General features: G+C 34.5%; 1 protein-coding gene across 9 annotated transcripts in view; it reads left to right on the top strand.

The window, feature by feature from the left end:
• Positions 1-17,033, top strand: part of ZC3H18 (zinc finger CCCH-type containing 18) — an 82,873-nt gene that overhangs the window by 19,545 nt on the left and 46,295 nt on the right. For all 9 annotated transcript variants that reach the window (XM_074201332.1, XM_074201326.1, XM_074201306.1 and 6 more), the window contains 5 exons: positions 1,846-1,994; positions 2,277-2,369; positions 4,057-4,214; positions 12,324-12,441; positions 13,871-14,139. In XM_074201332.1, coding sequence (XP_074057433.1) covers positions 1,846-1,994; positions 2,277-2,369; positions 4,057-4,214; positions 12,324-12,441; positions 13,871-14,139 — 787 coding nt within the window. The remainder of the gene's footprint in view (positions 1-1,845; positions 1,995-2,276; positions 2,370-4,056; positions 4,215-12,323; positions 12,442-13,870; positions 14,140-17,033) is intronic.

Raw genomic sequence — 17,033 nt, 5'->3', positions numbered from 1 at the left:
GTAAAATCAGTTATGTAATTCTATGGAATAGTTATCTAGTTTTGTAAATGATCAATCTAAGTAAAAGTAAACAAAATAACCATGGAAAATTATATGTAAATATTTACAAAATGCTTCATACTTTCACTTCACATATACTCTTTTCCTTGAATTTAAGACATTAGTGGAATTGGGCATTTTTAAAAACCTTATATTTTTATACACTTGTAGAATGTGAACCAATTCCATTCATTGTATTGCTTCTTTCCTATGTTTTCTTCTCTGACTTTGTTTTTCTTTCTTCTCTTGTGTTTAAAGTACATGTTGATTGTATAAAAGCATAGCCATGGAATTGATTTATTTCTTTAGCTTCACTATATGCAATCTTAAAGATATCAGAATATTTGAGTAATAGATTATCTTCCTGTTAATAGAGACAATGCAAACAGGATGGAAAATGGTTATTGAAAGATTTGAATTATATACTTAGTATGTCATATTCTCTGACTTAGCAGGAAAGCTAAATACCAGGACATATGAAATTGCATGATTTTATTTTAGCAATTTCTAATAATTGTTTTTATGATCTTTATTATGTAATGTTTACAAAAAATTAACTTTCTCATTCAGACCTAATGGAGGAAAAGTGGGAATTGAGGACAGTTAACCCAATTAAGTGAGATTACACCAAAGATCAAAGAAAAAAATAATTAAAATTCTAGTTTACCTCTTTAAGCAGGATGTATGCATTTTGAAAATGTTAAATTGGTAGAGAATCATTCATATCATAGAAAGTATTGCAGTGAAAACATGTAATAACTAACTGTTGAAGTTGATTAAAATGCTGGTAGTTGGGTTGTTTGTCTTTTTCCTTTTTAAAAAATAAGCCATTTAAGCTATTTCTGGATTTTTATTTTTTGTTTATTTATTGTATTAGTATTTAAAATTAACTTCTTAGATAAGATCTCTGCCACTAATTTAAGAAGTCTGAAGTGTGACCAGACCAAGTTTAGCTACTTTTTCACTATATTCTCCTTTTGTAGAGTTTGTCTCTCTTTCACCAGAGTGAAAAATATACCTTATGTTTTCCTGAATTTTTTTTATTTCTGACTCACTGATAAAGTGAGATTTTTTTTGTTGTTTAAATACTCCAGAATTGATTTCTAACATCACAAGCCATTTGCACAAATCATTTTGCCTCGGAGGCATCTTTATTCTCTGTGCTTATTACCCTGATGGTCATAGGTGAGATATGTTTAACACTGTGCTGAAGCAGTAGGAATTAGGCTACCTTCTAGATTATTGTATAGAGGTGGATCCTCATGCCTCTGCCTGCCCGATTTCCCTTTGGCAATGGTGTGTATGTTGTATTTTTTTCTCTCTCTTCTCTCCACTGCCCTCAGCAGCTTTAGCACAGTGCCTAGTACTTATTGAATGGTTATTGACTTCACTGCCCGTATTGAAGCTATAATTTCTAGTATGTTATTCATATACTCAATTTCTTAGATATGTAATCCAATCCTTATAGAATAATTCTTAACCACTTATTTAATGAGTATTTTTCATCTTTCATACTAAATTTAGATTGAGCTAGTTTTTAAGAACTTATTTTCTAAAAAAGTCACGTCAGTTAATTGTGCCATTTTCAGTTCAAAGTTCATACTAGTATCTAATTCCATCAGGAAAATCAATCTGAGCTCTAACTTGATACACTTTAACTAAAAAGGAAGGAATCCTTTTTGTCTGTCGAATTTATGAAATACTGTACAGTATCTTGAATTTCTTTTTTCTATATAGTTCTGCTAGGTAGTAAGGTTTTAAAAATTAGCTGTGGGCAAATTCTTACCAGATTTTATGTTTTTATAGGTCACTGTACGTGGGGAATGAATTGTAGGTTTATCCATCCTGGTGTGAATGACAAAGGAAATTATTCTTTGATCACAAAACCAGACCCTTTCCCACCTAATGGTGCACCACCTGTTGGACCTCATCCATTGATGCCTGCCAATCCTTGGGTATGAACTTCTCTTTTCATTAAAGCCTTGGGGGTTGATGTTTTAATTTTGATTGAATAAGAAATTCTGAAATTTGTTAAGTGTCCTAGACTTAAATCTGATGGTTTTTCTAGTTGTAAGAAGGCATTTTTGCAGCTTTAGATTGCATGTTTTCAACATATTGGTGGTCCTAGACAGCTGATTTATCAAGGTGCAGCTTTGAATGACTTAAGACTGTATTTTTTCCTCTTCAGTTTTTAGTACCCAATAAAGCTTTCATTTGTTTGGTCAATCTTTTAATAGGGTGGACCAGTTGTTGATGAAATTCTGCCTCCACCACCTCCAGAACCCCCAACAGAGAGTGCATGGGAGAGAGGACTCCGGCATGCAAAGGAGGTAAAAGGACAGCAGAAAACCTGAAAAGAAAAATACAGTCTTCTTCATTGCCTAAAATTCATTATTAGCATTTATCTGATCCAGAGAGAATGAAATGAAACACAGTAAAGCCACTGGGAATTATTTTCACACTTCTGTGGACTCATGCTGTCCGAATTTGGAGTCAGAGGACCTGGGTTCGAATCCTGCTTCTGCTGCTTACTACCTGTTTGTCACTTCCCTCCCCTCTTTAGGCCTCAGTTTACCCATCCATAAAATATGGGGTTAGACTAGCTGATCTTGAAGGTTCTTTCTAGTTTTAAATGCTGTGATCCTAATTGTATCTTTCATTTACTTTACTTTTAAAAAAAAAGAGAAAGAGAAAAACATAAATAAATAGCATTTCCTTAAGTTTTATAGATTTTCTTAGGTCATATGGGCTTATTCCCTAGGAAAGACGCATACAATCTATAAAGAAGAGGAGATTAGATCTACTTACTATTTTAAAGGCAACATGATATAGTAGTAAGAGCAAAGGTTTGGAAATCAAAAGATCTGAGTCTCAGCTCTGACATTAGACTAAGAGACTGACCATGAACAAGACACTTCATCCATCTGTGCCTCAGTTTCCTCATCTACAAAATGGAAATCATGATAGACTATCTCATAAGGCTTGGAGGAAATGTTTGAACTTTATGACACTATATAAATGAGCTGTTACTATTGAAATTAAAACTAAATCCAGTAATTGTCAGATGCATTGTGCAAGTATACTTTATTAAAAGGTTTAACTTGCTCTTAAACCAAATTTCCTACCAGAGAATATTTACAAAATACAATTGATCTAGAAGTCTATGACTATAGCCTTGCTTAACCTCCTTAACTTCCATAAAATTCTTGAGTCTTTGTAGGGACATCTGTAGAGACCTCATTTTTGGAAAAACTCTTTATAATAAACAATTGAGTCACTACATTTTTCTAGCCCCTATTTATCTTTTATATTTCTGTTTTACTAGACTTCCTTTTCTTCTCACCTCCCCTGTCCCCCTTCACTCACAAAATAAAAAAATAATTTAGTCTTAGTCCTATGGTAATGAGTTTTTTTGCCTCCCATTTTAACACTCTCTCTTTACCTCCATGCATTTTGGACTGCTTGAATATTTTCAGTCTCTTGACTCAGCCCCAAAATGCTTTGAGAGTAATGATAGGATCTCTGCCTATTGGAATATGAATAAATCCCTGGGTCTATTTTGGGGACCTGGCTTGAGGACTGGATGCAACTCCAGTGGTTTAACGAAGAATTTGATTTGCTTCTAAAAACCAGTAGCATTTAGGATCACACTATCTAGATCTAGAAGGGCCTTTAAAGATCTAATCTAAACCCCTCGTTTTACAAATGAAGAAACTGAGTCCCAGAGATTTGTGATTTTGTTGGATTCTTTTCTGTGCTTTGATTTTTTTCACACAGCTATAGGCATCGTGTTTTTTTTTTTTAAAGTATCTCTACCATCATGCAGCTTCTGCCTGACTGCTGTGTTAATTTTAGCATCCTTCCCATTTAGGGTCTCTGGGAGTGCTAGATGCCAAACCAGAATACAGGTGACTGATAATTTTTCCCCTTTCCCCTTTCCCCACCCCCATCCTCAGTTATTGTGATAGTATTTTCTTTTTAAATGATTTATATGTCATTTTATTCTTGCAATGGTAGGTATTAAAAAAGGCAACCATTCGAAAAGAACAGGAGCCTGATTTTGAAGAAAAAAGGTTTACAGTGACCATTGGAGAAGATGAGCGGGAATTTGACAAAGAAAATGAATTTTTCAGAGAATGGAATTATCGGATTACTAGAGATGTCAGAGATACAGCGTAAGAAATAGAATCATTCTTTTCTTTAACGGTTTGTGGGAGGGAAATTCCAGTATAGCTTTCTGTTAGTCTCAGAACTCCTTGGTAGTTATTTGGAAGAGGAATTGCTTACCTTCTTTTTGAGAACTGAAAAACATTTATGTGGTAGGTAGTAAGTTAGTAGGTATTTGTTCATGTGATTGCCTAGAGGATGTTAATTTTGTTTCAGTGCAGTATGTTTGACATCACTGAAACAACTTCTGGCTATGTAGTAGCAATTCCCCTCAATAAGCCACCTGTTGTTCCCATCAAGTCTGAGAACGTATCTTACTCCAGGAGCCTTGTATTCCTTTTTGCTTTCCTCACCCCTGCCTGGTCCCATCAGGAAAGAGAAAATCTATAGAACTTGACACAGAAACACAAGACACAGTGAGCCTTACTTGGGACTGGGTTAAAGATCTCACTGCCAACCAACACTGCTGCTTTTGTTTCTCTTCACCATGTTGCTAGAAAAGTTGATTATGGGAACATGCTTTTGTAATCTAGTGGGGTCACAGCTTTTTCTTTGTTAAGTTTTTTATTCTTCAGGTATAAAAATAACTTAAAGCCAGGTTTCTTTAAAAAAGAATAATTTTGGTCCATTTTACTTATTTGGCATAAACTAAAATAAAATGCTTCTAACAGTCCCAATTGGTTTGTCAGCATTTCACAGTTGTAATTAGTAACTTTATCTTTGTTCATTGAAAAACCCATCATATATCAAAATGAATTTTATTTATGAATTTAAATGAAAATAAAATAGTGATGAATGAGACTGATATTTGTCTAGGATTCAGTCATATAACTTTTAACTGACCCTTGATTTCTTAAGGATATTTTGAATTGCTAATATATGTAAACTTGACCCATAGAATATCCTTTAATATTCTGTATTCAAAAAAAATTCAGTGTCAAAACTCAATCCTTTTATTGTCTTTTAATGACTGAGGGCCAAGATGGAAATGAAACTTTTATTTATGGCTGGTATGTAGTAAGTTCTTGGGTATTTTTGTTCAGTGAATAAACAAAAGATCTCCTTTTGCTCAGAAGAGAATGTTAAACTGCTAGCTTCACCCGATAAGGTATAATCAGAGCTGCTGAAAAGGAATAAATCCAAACTCAAAGTAGAAGGGTTTTAAATAAAGGAAGTATTTTGCTAATAAAAAGGCAATAAATTAGAACTTGGAATTTTTTTCTATCCTTTGACTCTTCAAAGAAAATACATGCTATAAATTGTTCATTATGGTCATTCACAACTTATTTTCCAAGAATATCTAAAGTCTAGTTTATAAATCTAGACATATTTTGTAAAAGAAAATGACTAAGAAGGGGTGGAAGAACAGGAATTTAGTAGAACCAAAAGTATAATGAACATGGAAAAGGGCAGCCCCTCACCTTCTATTTGTCTTTTCTGTTATTAATGATCTGTTAGCTCTCCAGGCCTAATGAAAAGGAAGCACACTAAAATGTTCTGTAGTTATACATCTCCCAATAACTGCTCTTGATAATGATTATATAAATTATATAATATTTTAAGGATTATAAAAATTCTTTCCCCCACTACAACCCTGTGAGGTATATTAATCCTGGCATAATTTACCCTGTTTTACTGATGAAAATACTGAAGGTCAGAGATAAGTGTCTTACCCAAAGCCACGCAGGGACCATATTGTGTCCAATGATGACATAGTGCTTTGCAAATATTATGGAATGTATTGTGTTTGTATATGTAAATGTATATATATATATGTACTCCTAATGGGAACAGAAACATATGTGGCATATTGGGTTTTTATTTTAAAAATCTTTTGGCAAATGGAGAGAATACTGTCCATTTGAATGAACTAATCTAAATCGATGACTTGAAAACTAATTAATAGTGGAAGATAATATTATAGGCACAGGCCTTCTGATGAGGAAAAGCCATTTTAATACTTGAATGTCAGGTTTAAGGGACTATTAGCAGAAACATCCTAATATAAAGAAACACACAAGCCATGTGTTTAACTATTTTAATATCCTGCCCATTTTTAAGTTTTAAGATCACTTGTTTAGAGAACATATTTCCCATGTATTCAATTATTATCTTTATCTTATAAATCAATATATTCAGATTGACTCTTTTGCCTGAATTTCAATTTCACATCACCTGTACTTGCTGCATTACATTTTCAACTGGGAATTTCTCAACTTTCATCAATATCTCAAAACCCCTGTCCAGAAAGTTCCTTAGATCACATAACTTCGTGATCTTGGGCAAATGACTTAACCTCTATGAGTCTCAGTAAAAATGTTAATGATGTTACATGTATTATTAACCTCATAAAAACTGGAGACTTAAATGAAATAGTTTGTGTCAGGTGCTTTGCAAACATTAAGATGCCATATAAATGTCCTTTATCAATATTATTATAAATACACCTCTCCTAGCGATTTTCTCATTCCTTCTTCTCTCAGATTCTTCATATTCAGTTGATTGTTAAGTGATAACTATTTTTTCTCTTCTACTTTTGTAGTGGTTATATTCTATCCAGTGACATGGGCACCACTCTAGATCCTCATTACCTTTTGCCTGAATTATCGCAGCACCAACCTCATTGGTCTGTCTTACCTTCTCCAAAAAATATATACAAAAAATTACCAAAATAATTTTCTTTAAGTACCTGTCACTACCCTGCTTGAGTCTCCAATGGCTCCCTGCTGCCTCTAACATAAAGTAACAAGCTTTTTAGATAGACATTGGAAACCCTTCATAGTCTGAGTCCACCCTACCTTTCCAGGTTTATTTCCCTTCACACATACTTTTCTAGTCAAACAGGCATACATGTTCTTTGAATTTAGCATTCCATCTCATTTCTCCATATTTCTATTCAGGCTATCATAGGAGCCACCTCCTTTGGAAAGTCTTTAATTGTTTCCCTATTTATTATTATTCTTTCTCTATTCAGGTGGTTATATTTATTTGAGTAAATGTGGTATTTCCTGCCCTCTCCCCTACTGGTATGTAAACTCCCTTAAGGCAGAAATTTTCACTTTGTGTTTAGGATGGCTTTTTTTTTAGAAGTATTTTATTTATTTTGAGTTTTATAATTTTCCCCCCATTCTTGCTTCCCCCCCCCCCACAGAAGGCATTCTGTTAGTCTTTACATTGTTTCCATGGTATATATTCTCAGCTGAATATGATGACAGAGAAATCATATCCTTAAGGAAGAAAAATAAAGTATGAAATAGCAAAATTACATAATGAAACAATGGCTTTTTCTTTGGTCTTTGTTCAAACTCCACAATTCTTTCTCTGGATACAAATGGTATTCTCCATTGCAGATAGCCCCAAATTGTCCCTAATTGTTGGACTGATGGAATGTGCAAGTCCATCAAGGTTGATCATCACCCCCATGTTGCTGTTAGGGTGTACGGTGTTTTTCTGGTTCTGCTCATCTCACTTAGCATCAGTTCATACAAATCCTTCCAAGCTTCCCTGAATTCCCATCCCTCCTGGTTTCTAATAGAACAATAGTGTTCCATGACATACATATACCACAGTTTGTTAAGCCATTCCCAGATTGAAGGACATTCACTTAATTTCCAATTCTTTGCCACCACGAACAGGACTGCTATGGATATTTTTGTACAAGTGATGTTTTTACCCTTTTTCGTAATGTCTTCAGGGTATAGACCCAGTAGTGGTATTGCTGGATCAAAAGGTATGCACATTTTTGTTGCCCTTTGGGCATAATTCCAAATTGCTCTCTAGAAAGTGTTGAGTTCACAGCTCCACCAACAATGTATTAGTGTCCCAGATTTCCCACATCCCTTCCAACATTGATCATTGGCCTTTCTGGTCATATTGGCCAGTCTGAGAGATGTGAGGTGGTATCTCAGGGATGCTTTAATTTGCATTTCTCTAATAAGTAATGATTTGGAGCAATTTTTCATATGACTGAATTGCTTTGATTTTTAGGATGACTTTTTAAATTTAATTTAACTCTTAACTTTTCATAGAATATAAATTTAAGTAATGTTATATAACCTGCCTTTGTGGAGATTACAATCTAGTTGAGATATAAAATAAAATCATAGGTAAAATTTACAAACTCTTAGATGAAAAATCAAAGTGAAGTGGTATATGAGTTCTGAAAAGGAAGGTTTTTATACTGAGTTGTAAAATATGTTCAGGAGAAATTTCATAGAGGAGATGGGAATTTTATTTGGACTTTTAAAAAAATGAATCAAGTGTAAGTAGTAGATTTCAAGCATTGTATGAGCAAAGACTTAGGACTTGTTTAGCAGGGCAAAAGTTGCTTCACTTTGGCATGAACAGAATACACAGAGTAGTAACAGGAGATGGGATAGAAAGGTTGACAAGAATGCAGTGGGAAGGTTTTTAAATTTTACCTGATAAAGGCCATAGGGAACCACTGAAAATTTAAGCTACGTAGTGACCTGACCAGATCTGTGCATAAGAAAGTGAATTGTACTATTACACTGTTGGTGGAGCTGTGAACTCATCCAACCCTTCTGGAGAGCTATTTGGAACTATGCCCAAAGGGCAACAAAAATGTGCATACCCTTTGACCCAGCAATACCACTACTGGGTCTATACCCTGAAGAGATGAGGAAAAAGGGTAAAAACATCACTTGTACAAAAATATTTATAGCAGCCCTGTTCGTGGTGGCAAAGAATTGGAAATCCAGTAAATGTCCTTCAATCGGGGAATGGCTTAGCAAACTGGTATATGTATGTCATGGAACACTATTGTTCTATTAGAAACCAGGAGGGACGGGATTTCAGGGAAGCCTGGAGGGATTTGCATGAACTGATGTTGAGTGAGATGAGCAGAACCAGAAAAACACTGTACACCCTAACAGCAACATGGGGGTTGATGTTCAACCTTGAAGGACTTGCTCATTCCATCAGTGCAACAATTGGGAACAATTTCGAGCTGTCTGCAAAGGAGAGTGCCATCTGTATACAGATAAGGGCTGTGGAGTTTGAACAAAGTGACAAGGACTATTCCCTTTAATTTAGAAAAAAACAGTTTATTGTCTAATCTTGTTACCTCTTAGACTTCTCTTTAAGGATATGATTTCTCTCTCATCGCACCCAATTTGGACCAAGGTGTACAACATGGAAACAAAGTAAAGACTGACAGAGGGGGGAGGGGGGAGGGAAGCAAGATTGGGGGAAAATTGTAAAACTCAAATAATATCTTTAATAAAAATAAATTTAAATTTAAAAAAAAAAAAGTGAATTGTAGCCAGTATTATGAAGGATGGATTGGAATGGGAGAAGAGTAGAACAGGAAGTTCTTTCCTTAAACTTTTCTAGAAAAAAATTTATTCCTATGAGGATTATTTTAGTGAAAGGATTTTTTTCTGTAAGATTATAATCCTAATTTATAGCTTTAGTACTTGTATTGAAACACTTGAGGCATAATTTAGCTTTACCTTAAGTGAGAAACTTCTGTATATATTTAACTCTAAAATGTCTTTTAAGAATTCTCTGTAAGCATAGTGGATGATATTTGAAACAAATTAGAAAATGGCATAGTAAGTACACAGCATTTAAAAACAGGCACCATTGACACAAATGAAAGCATGTGAAATAAATTGGAAGAGTCATCACAGTGGCAACAGCACAAATTCAACTGTCATAAATAAGTGACATAATTTGCTGAAGTGAGTACTTTATCCAAGATTGATCAAAGGTGTTTTTTTTTCTAAACCAAGACCTGAAAATGGAAACAAAGCTTACCAAGCTGGATTTTAGAGTGTCTCTAATGTCTATCAACTTTTCCCTCACATAAAGTATAAGCTAGACTTTTGAAGATGGCCCTGTTATTTTCAACCTAAAGAATTTAAACATAATTTATAGCAGAGTTTTACTAACTAGTATATTATAGTTCCTCTTAAGAAGGATAACTGCTTTCTTATTAATTAACTTGTCTATTGCTTCTTTAGAGAAATGAGTGGGAAGTTTTAAGAAATTACACCTTAAAGGAATTTTAGATTCATTTCCAATTAGTAACAAACACCTAGAGGTTTCTGTTCAAGAAGTCAGATCTAGGGATAGCTAGGTGGTGTAGTGGGTAAAGCACCAGCCTTGGAGTCAGGAGTACCTAGGTTCAAATCTGGTCTCAGACACTTAATAATTACCTAGCTGTGTGGCCTTGGGCAAGCCACTTAACCTCATTTGCCTTGCAAAAAAACCTTAAAAAAAGTCAGATCTAAATTAGGCAACTGATACCATTTCAGTTGTGTGGGTAATAGAAATTGCTAGTAAATAAGACTTCCTCATACCTGGTCGGACTTTTTCTAGATCTTGACCAGGTAGCAGGCTGTTACCAGTGAGTGAATTTGGGTTGCTGTAAAACCAAACCTGTTCTTCTTGCATCTCCTCTGTTGTCATACTTCCTTCTGTTCTTATTTACTAGTAACTTAAAGGCTGTGACTTCTTGTTCAGAAAAATTTTGATATCTTTCATTTCCCCAAGTCTTTGAGCTTCATCACCAGTATTGATTCTTGATTCTTTTCATAAAATACATGAGCAATTGCTGTGTTCAAAGCATTGTTATTTGCTTCTCAGATAAAGTATCTAAAGTTATCCCTGCTCTCAGAAGAGTTGACAGAAAATCAGGAAATCCATATACAAATATCTAATGGAAGGCAGAATGTGATCAGAAGCAAAGAATGGGTCTGACATTTTATACTGTGAAAAACTTGAGAGAGCTATTTCTTGCAAGCTAAGTGAGGACTGAGAAAGGCTTCATGGAATGACTATTTAGTTGGATCTTCAAAACTTTTGAAGGAGAAACTTTCTTCCTCTTCCTATAGACTTATCACCAATGGATGCTGAAATGCTATGCAATAGATCTGGAAAGTTAGATTGGTGCTAGCTTTTATCAGGTCCTGGAGTATCAGAATAAGGGCTTTAGGATTTTAGTATATACCCTGGTTCCAGAAACCTAGTAAAGTGTATTATCATTATTATTATTATTATTATTATTATTATTATTATTATTATTATTATTATTATTATTATTATTGTGGTAGCAACAATTGTGGTTGTTTTTAGCAGATGAGAGGTGTGTTTAAAGTCCAGGGTCCAAGTATTAGGAAGATTACTCAGGTAGTCGTTAAAAGGGCAGATAAAGAAGTAAAATTTTTGGTACCATAGACCCAGTTAGGAGATTATTGTGTTCCAGGATAAAAATATGTATTACAGGGTTACTTTGGGAGGAGAAAGAAAGAAATAGCATTTCCAAGATACTGAAGAGGTAAGAAGTACATTAGATGGCAGTGTCAGAGGAAAGATGAGGAAGAGGTGGCGGAAAAGTCAAAAGTTTAAGGTTTCAAGCATAAGTTACCAAGACAATAATAGTGCTGTTCCAGTGTAGTATAAGACTAAGATGTCAATACAGAATACAGATTTTGTAGTCTCCTAAAATGAGATAATAAATGAAGCTATGGGAATGAATAAGAATGCTAAGAAAGAGTTGGGGATAGAGTCTTCTATTCTCTCTCCCCAATTATAAAGGGGAAGAAAACATTACTTGATAAGATATCCTTTAAGATTTCAGTCAATTGACTGAAAATCAAAAAAAAAGGAATGTTAAAAAATAAATTAAAAGTTTTGCATGACTTCAACTGCATAATGAGTTATTTTGCTTGCTTTCTCAGTCGGTGGGGGAGTGGTTGGAGGGAGGGAGGGAGAGAATTTGGAACTGGAAATTTCTAAAATAAATAATAAATGAAAAAATCTACTCGATTTATGACCTGCTTCATCTCAAATTACACTTGTGGAAGCCTTCCTTGATTATCTGTTGATTCAGTTTTCTAGCTCTAGAGTTTATCAACTAAAGTATACACTGAGCTCTATATTATAGATCTTATTGTCTTATGTTTTATATGTATTATACCTATCTCTACAGTCATATCTAGGCATTTTGTGGTTGGGCTCATGATTTCATTTGAGTCTCCTATAGCATTCAGCACAATTAGACATTGCAAATATTTGTTTATTCATAATGTTGCATGTAGATTTTTTTTCCTCCCTTCTTTATTTAGACTTTACTTTGCATTTTTTTTCAGACTTGAATCTTATTCAGATCCTTATTATGATTATGAAATAGAACGGTTTTGGCGTGGTGGACAATATGAGAACTTCAGAGTGCAATACACAGAAGCTGAACCATATCATAATTATCGAGTAAGTATGAATCAGATTTCAATGAATCTAAACTTTCTGCTTTTTGTTTCTTGTTGTTGTCTTTTCCCCTTTTTTTTTTTTTTGCATAAGATTTGCTTTAATTTTGTGGGCAAAATGTCCAAATCATCACAGCTAAAATGAATGGCCAGGGTTTCTACTTAAAATTCATTCAGATCCTTCTAATCCCTTAATTTGTGGTGGTTACCACAAAGTATTAAATACTATTGATTTGTTAATTATCATTCCTTCTCATCTCATTATAGTCAGTTTTTAGATTTAAGTTGTGAGCACTGTTTTTCTTGGGGCAAGTTGGGTACTTAAAGCTTCATTTCTTATATTTTAAAGGCTGAATAATATAAACTCAACCAGTTCAGATTGGTTTTCCCTTCCAGTTAGTTTATATATTTGTGAATTACTTGTCCATGGCCAGGTAATTTGTAGGTTGTTCATAGTTCATCGATCAACTTTAATTGTGATATGCTTCAAAGAAATTTAGCTAGAAGCCATTTCCATTATCAGATAGAGATGATCCTTACCAGTGTGACTTATGAGACATTATTAAAAAATAGTGATCTTTTAAATTAAACATTAGAATGCATAAAAGTCATCTTAATTTGACCTGATGACCACATCAGAAAAGGAATATCCTTAATTTCAGGAAGGAACTTTGTTGGTTAGCTTTGTTTTTGTCTCAGACATAAGGTCTGGATACTCTTGCTTTGTGTACAAAATTCATGTTTTAGGGATCAGAAGGAGTTTCTTGGAATACCAGACACAGAGATTCTTCTCTTTTGTGAAAAGATGAATAGCCATGGCAAGAAAGTATATGATCGGGGTGGGGGGGGGCAGGATATCACCACAAAGCATTGTAAAGCCAATTCCTTTCATAAATGCAGTTATTTGGGATTGAAAGTGAGGGAGTGGGGCAGCTAAGTGGTGCAGTGGATAAAGCACCAGCCCTGGAGTCAGGAGTACCTAGGTTCAAATCCTGTCTCAGACACTTAATAATTACCTAGCTGTGTGGCCTTGGACAAGCCACTTCACCCTATTTGCCTTGCAAAAACCTAAAAAAAAAAGAAAAAGCAAGTGAGGGAGTAAATTTCAATATAATTCTTGTACAATGATAGACTTGAACATTTCAGAATAAGAATGGAGAAAAGTCCCAAAATAGTTCTCTGGTGCTATTCCAGAGGCCTGGATAGTATTTGTTGGACTGAATTCAGTACTCAAAAATTTTATTTATGCATCTATGGTTAGTGTTTAATCCATTTCTTAACATTGAACCCAGCAACAACATTGTTTCCTATTTTCTCAGGTAAAACTTTGAAATTTAATTATCATTTGAAACTATAAACTTTGTTTCTTTCATAATCAAGTTAGTAAATGTGGTTAAATAATTGTCTTGTATTTTTTTTTTAAAAAAACTCAGGAGAGGGAAAGGGAACGAGAGAGAGAAAATAGACAGAGAGAACGGGAACGGGAACGTGAGAGAGACCGAGAAAGGGAACGACGGCAGAGGGAGAGAGAACGAGAAAGGGAAAGAGAACGGGACAAAGAACGCCAACGAAGGAAAGAGGAGTGGGAACGAGAACGAGCCAAGAGAGATGAAAAAGACAGACAGCACAGAGACCGGGACAGAGAAAAAGAGCGAGAAAAAGAAAAGGAAAAACCAAAACCTAGATCCCCTCAACCACCAAGGTAAGCATTTCCAAAGTACTTTGGGTGTAGTAGCAGGTAAAGTTTGGTAGTATTTTGTCACCTCCTACAATAGAATTTATGTTCCAGATGAGATATTTTCCCTGAGAGAAAAGTGTTTTTATTCTTTTTTGGACACTAAGTGGTACTGAAGAAATTAAAATACACTACCTTTACAGTTTTGTTTTTATAAGTCTCTTAGTTTTGCATTTCATTTTTTCATTGCCAAAGTACTTGTTGCTGAGAGATCCAGGGAGTTGGTTTTTTTTTCCCAGATCACTTTTCTTTAAGTTTTGTGCCATTTATATGATAGTGTATAACCTGATGATTGCTTTCCCAACCAGTCTTCTAATACTTATAACCTCCCTTCCACTTTCTGAGTCTGTATCCTTTATTTGCTTATTTCAGTAAGAAAAATAGATTGTATATGTATCAAGTAATAAATTTTTATAAATAAGTATTTTGGTGAGGTTTTTTGATATTGTTTTTAAAACTTTTAATTCTAAAAATGCTACCTAAGGATAACTTTATGATATTATAAAACTCAAAGCTATGATCATAATATGTCTTGTAATTATAGAGTTTTGAAGGCAATATTCATGTATCTTCCTGGGGGAGAAGTTCTAAGTAGGTCATAATAGGACATATTTGAACTGAGGTCTGAGGACTTAGTCCAGACCATAGATTTCCTCAACAAAAATTGAAATTTATCCCCCTTCAAGTTTCCTGATTCATTTCCAAGCTACCTGTTCTCCCTTCTCTTTTCTAAAAGTATTAGTTGTCAGTCCCCTCTTTGAATCTCATGGAAAGACATTAGGGACTTTAGGAATAGTTTGGGAACTCCTAGTCTAGATTCTCAATGATTATTAAAGTGCTAGATTTGGAATGAGACCTGGGTTCATATATACCACTTTAATTACTTGCAATGGGAAAACTTGGGGCATAGGCTGGAACAAGAAAAGTTGACAGCAAATTTATGAAGTTCTGCCTAAATGACAGATAGAGTTTATATTTGACCCTGAAGGTAAAGGGAACCACTGAATGATTCAGGAGTACGAAGTAGTCAACAATGTCAGTGCTTTGGAGGGGTCAAGAATGATGCCAATTGAGGGGCGGCTAGGTGGCGCAGTGGATAAAGCACTGGCCCTGGAGTCAGGAGTACCTGGGTTCAAATCCAGTCTCAGACACTTAGTAATTTACCTAGCTGTGTGGCCTTGGGGAAGCCACTTAATCCCATTTGCCTTGCAAAATCCAAAAACAAAAAAACAAATAAAAGATGCCAGTTGAGAAAAGGCTTTAGTAATTTTAGATTTAGTAATTAAGAGATTGTTGATAACTTTAGAGAGAGCAGTTTCAGTTGTGATGAGGTGGGGAAACCAGAATGGGAGAGATATTTGGCATAATGCAAAGAGAGCCATCACATTTTCCCCACTGGTGGGGGGGGAGATTGATGACTATGAGATAAGGATCATATTGCTTGTCATAATTTGAAGATAATACTATTCAGCAGTATTTTTTTCCTAAGTTTTTTTTTTAATTAACGATCATTTACTCATCTCCCTCATACTTTGTTGTCCTTCCTCAATCCCAGGGAGGGAAGCATAAACCTTTGCAATAAATATACAATCAAGCAGAACAAATCTTCATCTTGGCCATGTCCAAAAATGTATATCTTGTTCTACATATCTAGATCATTACCTCTCTCTCAAGAGAGAGGCAACATTTTGAATCATGGTTCATTATTGCATTGGTTAGAGTTCTTATTCTTTTACAATACACATTTTTACAGTGTTATTATTATAGTATAAATTATTCTGGTTCATCTGCATCATTTCAAAGTGAGGATCAAGTGATATCTACTTCCCCTACCCTTTTGTACTTTGTACATGTTCCCCCGTTAATTATATGAGAAAATAAGTTCATCCTTCCTATTCCTCACCTTTCTTATTGTATGCTTCCTCCCAGTTCCTTTTCCTGATTACAATATAACACAAATTAATCCTAGAACAACCATTTTAATGGACTCCCACCATGATCCCAGGAGTCATTATAGATCTCACAATGCTTTTTTATCATTTCTCTCCCCATTAGAATATAGGCACTTAACCCTATTGTTCACTTATATTCTTATTTTCTTATGTTTGTAGTTCAAAGTTTGTATTCAACTGTAGCCTTTTTTTTCAGGAATGCTTGAAAGTCCTTTTTAATTAATGTTTGTTCCACCCACCCCCACCCCCAAAGAATTACATTTTTCCTGGGTAAGTTATTTTTCGTTATAAGCTTTTGCCTTTGTTTTCAGTTATTCTTTGGTCCTTTGTAATGGTAACTGCTAAATCTTGTGAGAGTCTGACTGTAGTTCCTCAGTACTTAAATTCTTTTTTCTCTAACTACTTGGAGTATTTTTTTCTTTGATCTTGATGCTTTGGATTTTGTCTATGATGTACCTGCCAATTTTCATTTTGAGATTTCTTGCAAAAGGTAGTGATGGTAGATAGTCTTTGAAGAATAGACTCCTGTTGGTAAATCTCTAGGTTCTCCTTTATCTGTGATTTACCTTTTCCATATTATATTAGTCGTCTTTCAGGACTTTTCAGCCAAAGTATGATTAATTCACTGTTTCTCTAGCCATTTTTTGAAACAGCCAGTTAGAGATTTGGGGAGTCAGATAAAGCATAAATAGGAATCTTGACTTATATGACCCTTGCTCCTAATGACTCTTTCTCCTAATCTGTTCAAAATTTCCTCATTACCTTTTTAAGTCCAAGCAAAAAACTAATAAATGTTCATAACTTGAATTGTGGATGAATTCTACAAATGTTCAAGGTGATTTCTGACCTCACTGAGTTTGAACATTTTGATAGAGGATTTGAAATCAGTTGCTGTTTTTCCACAATCCA

Source organism: Macrotis lagotis, chromosome 1 (assembly GCF_037893015.1).
Source record: "Macrotis lagotis isolate mMagLag1 chromosome 1, bilby.v1.9.chrom.fasta, whole genome shotgun sequence".
NCBI lineage: Eukaryota > Metazoa > Chordata > Mammalia > Peramelemorphia > Peramelidae > Macrotis > Macrotis lagotis.
Note: the sequence above shows the minus strand (reverse complement) of the source record. Positions and strands in the feature narration are given on the sequence as shown.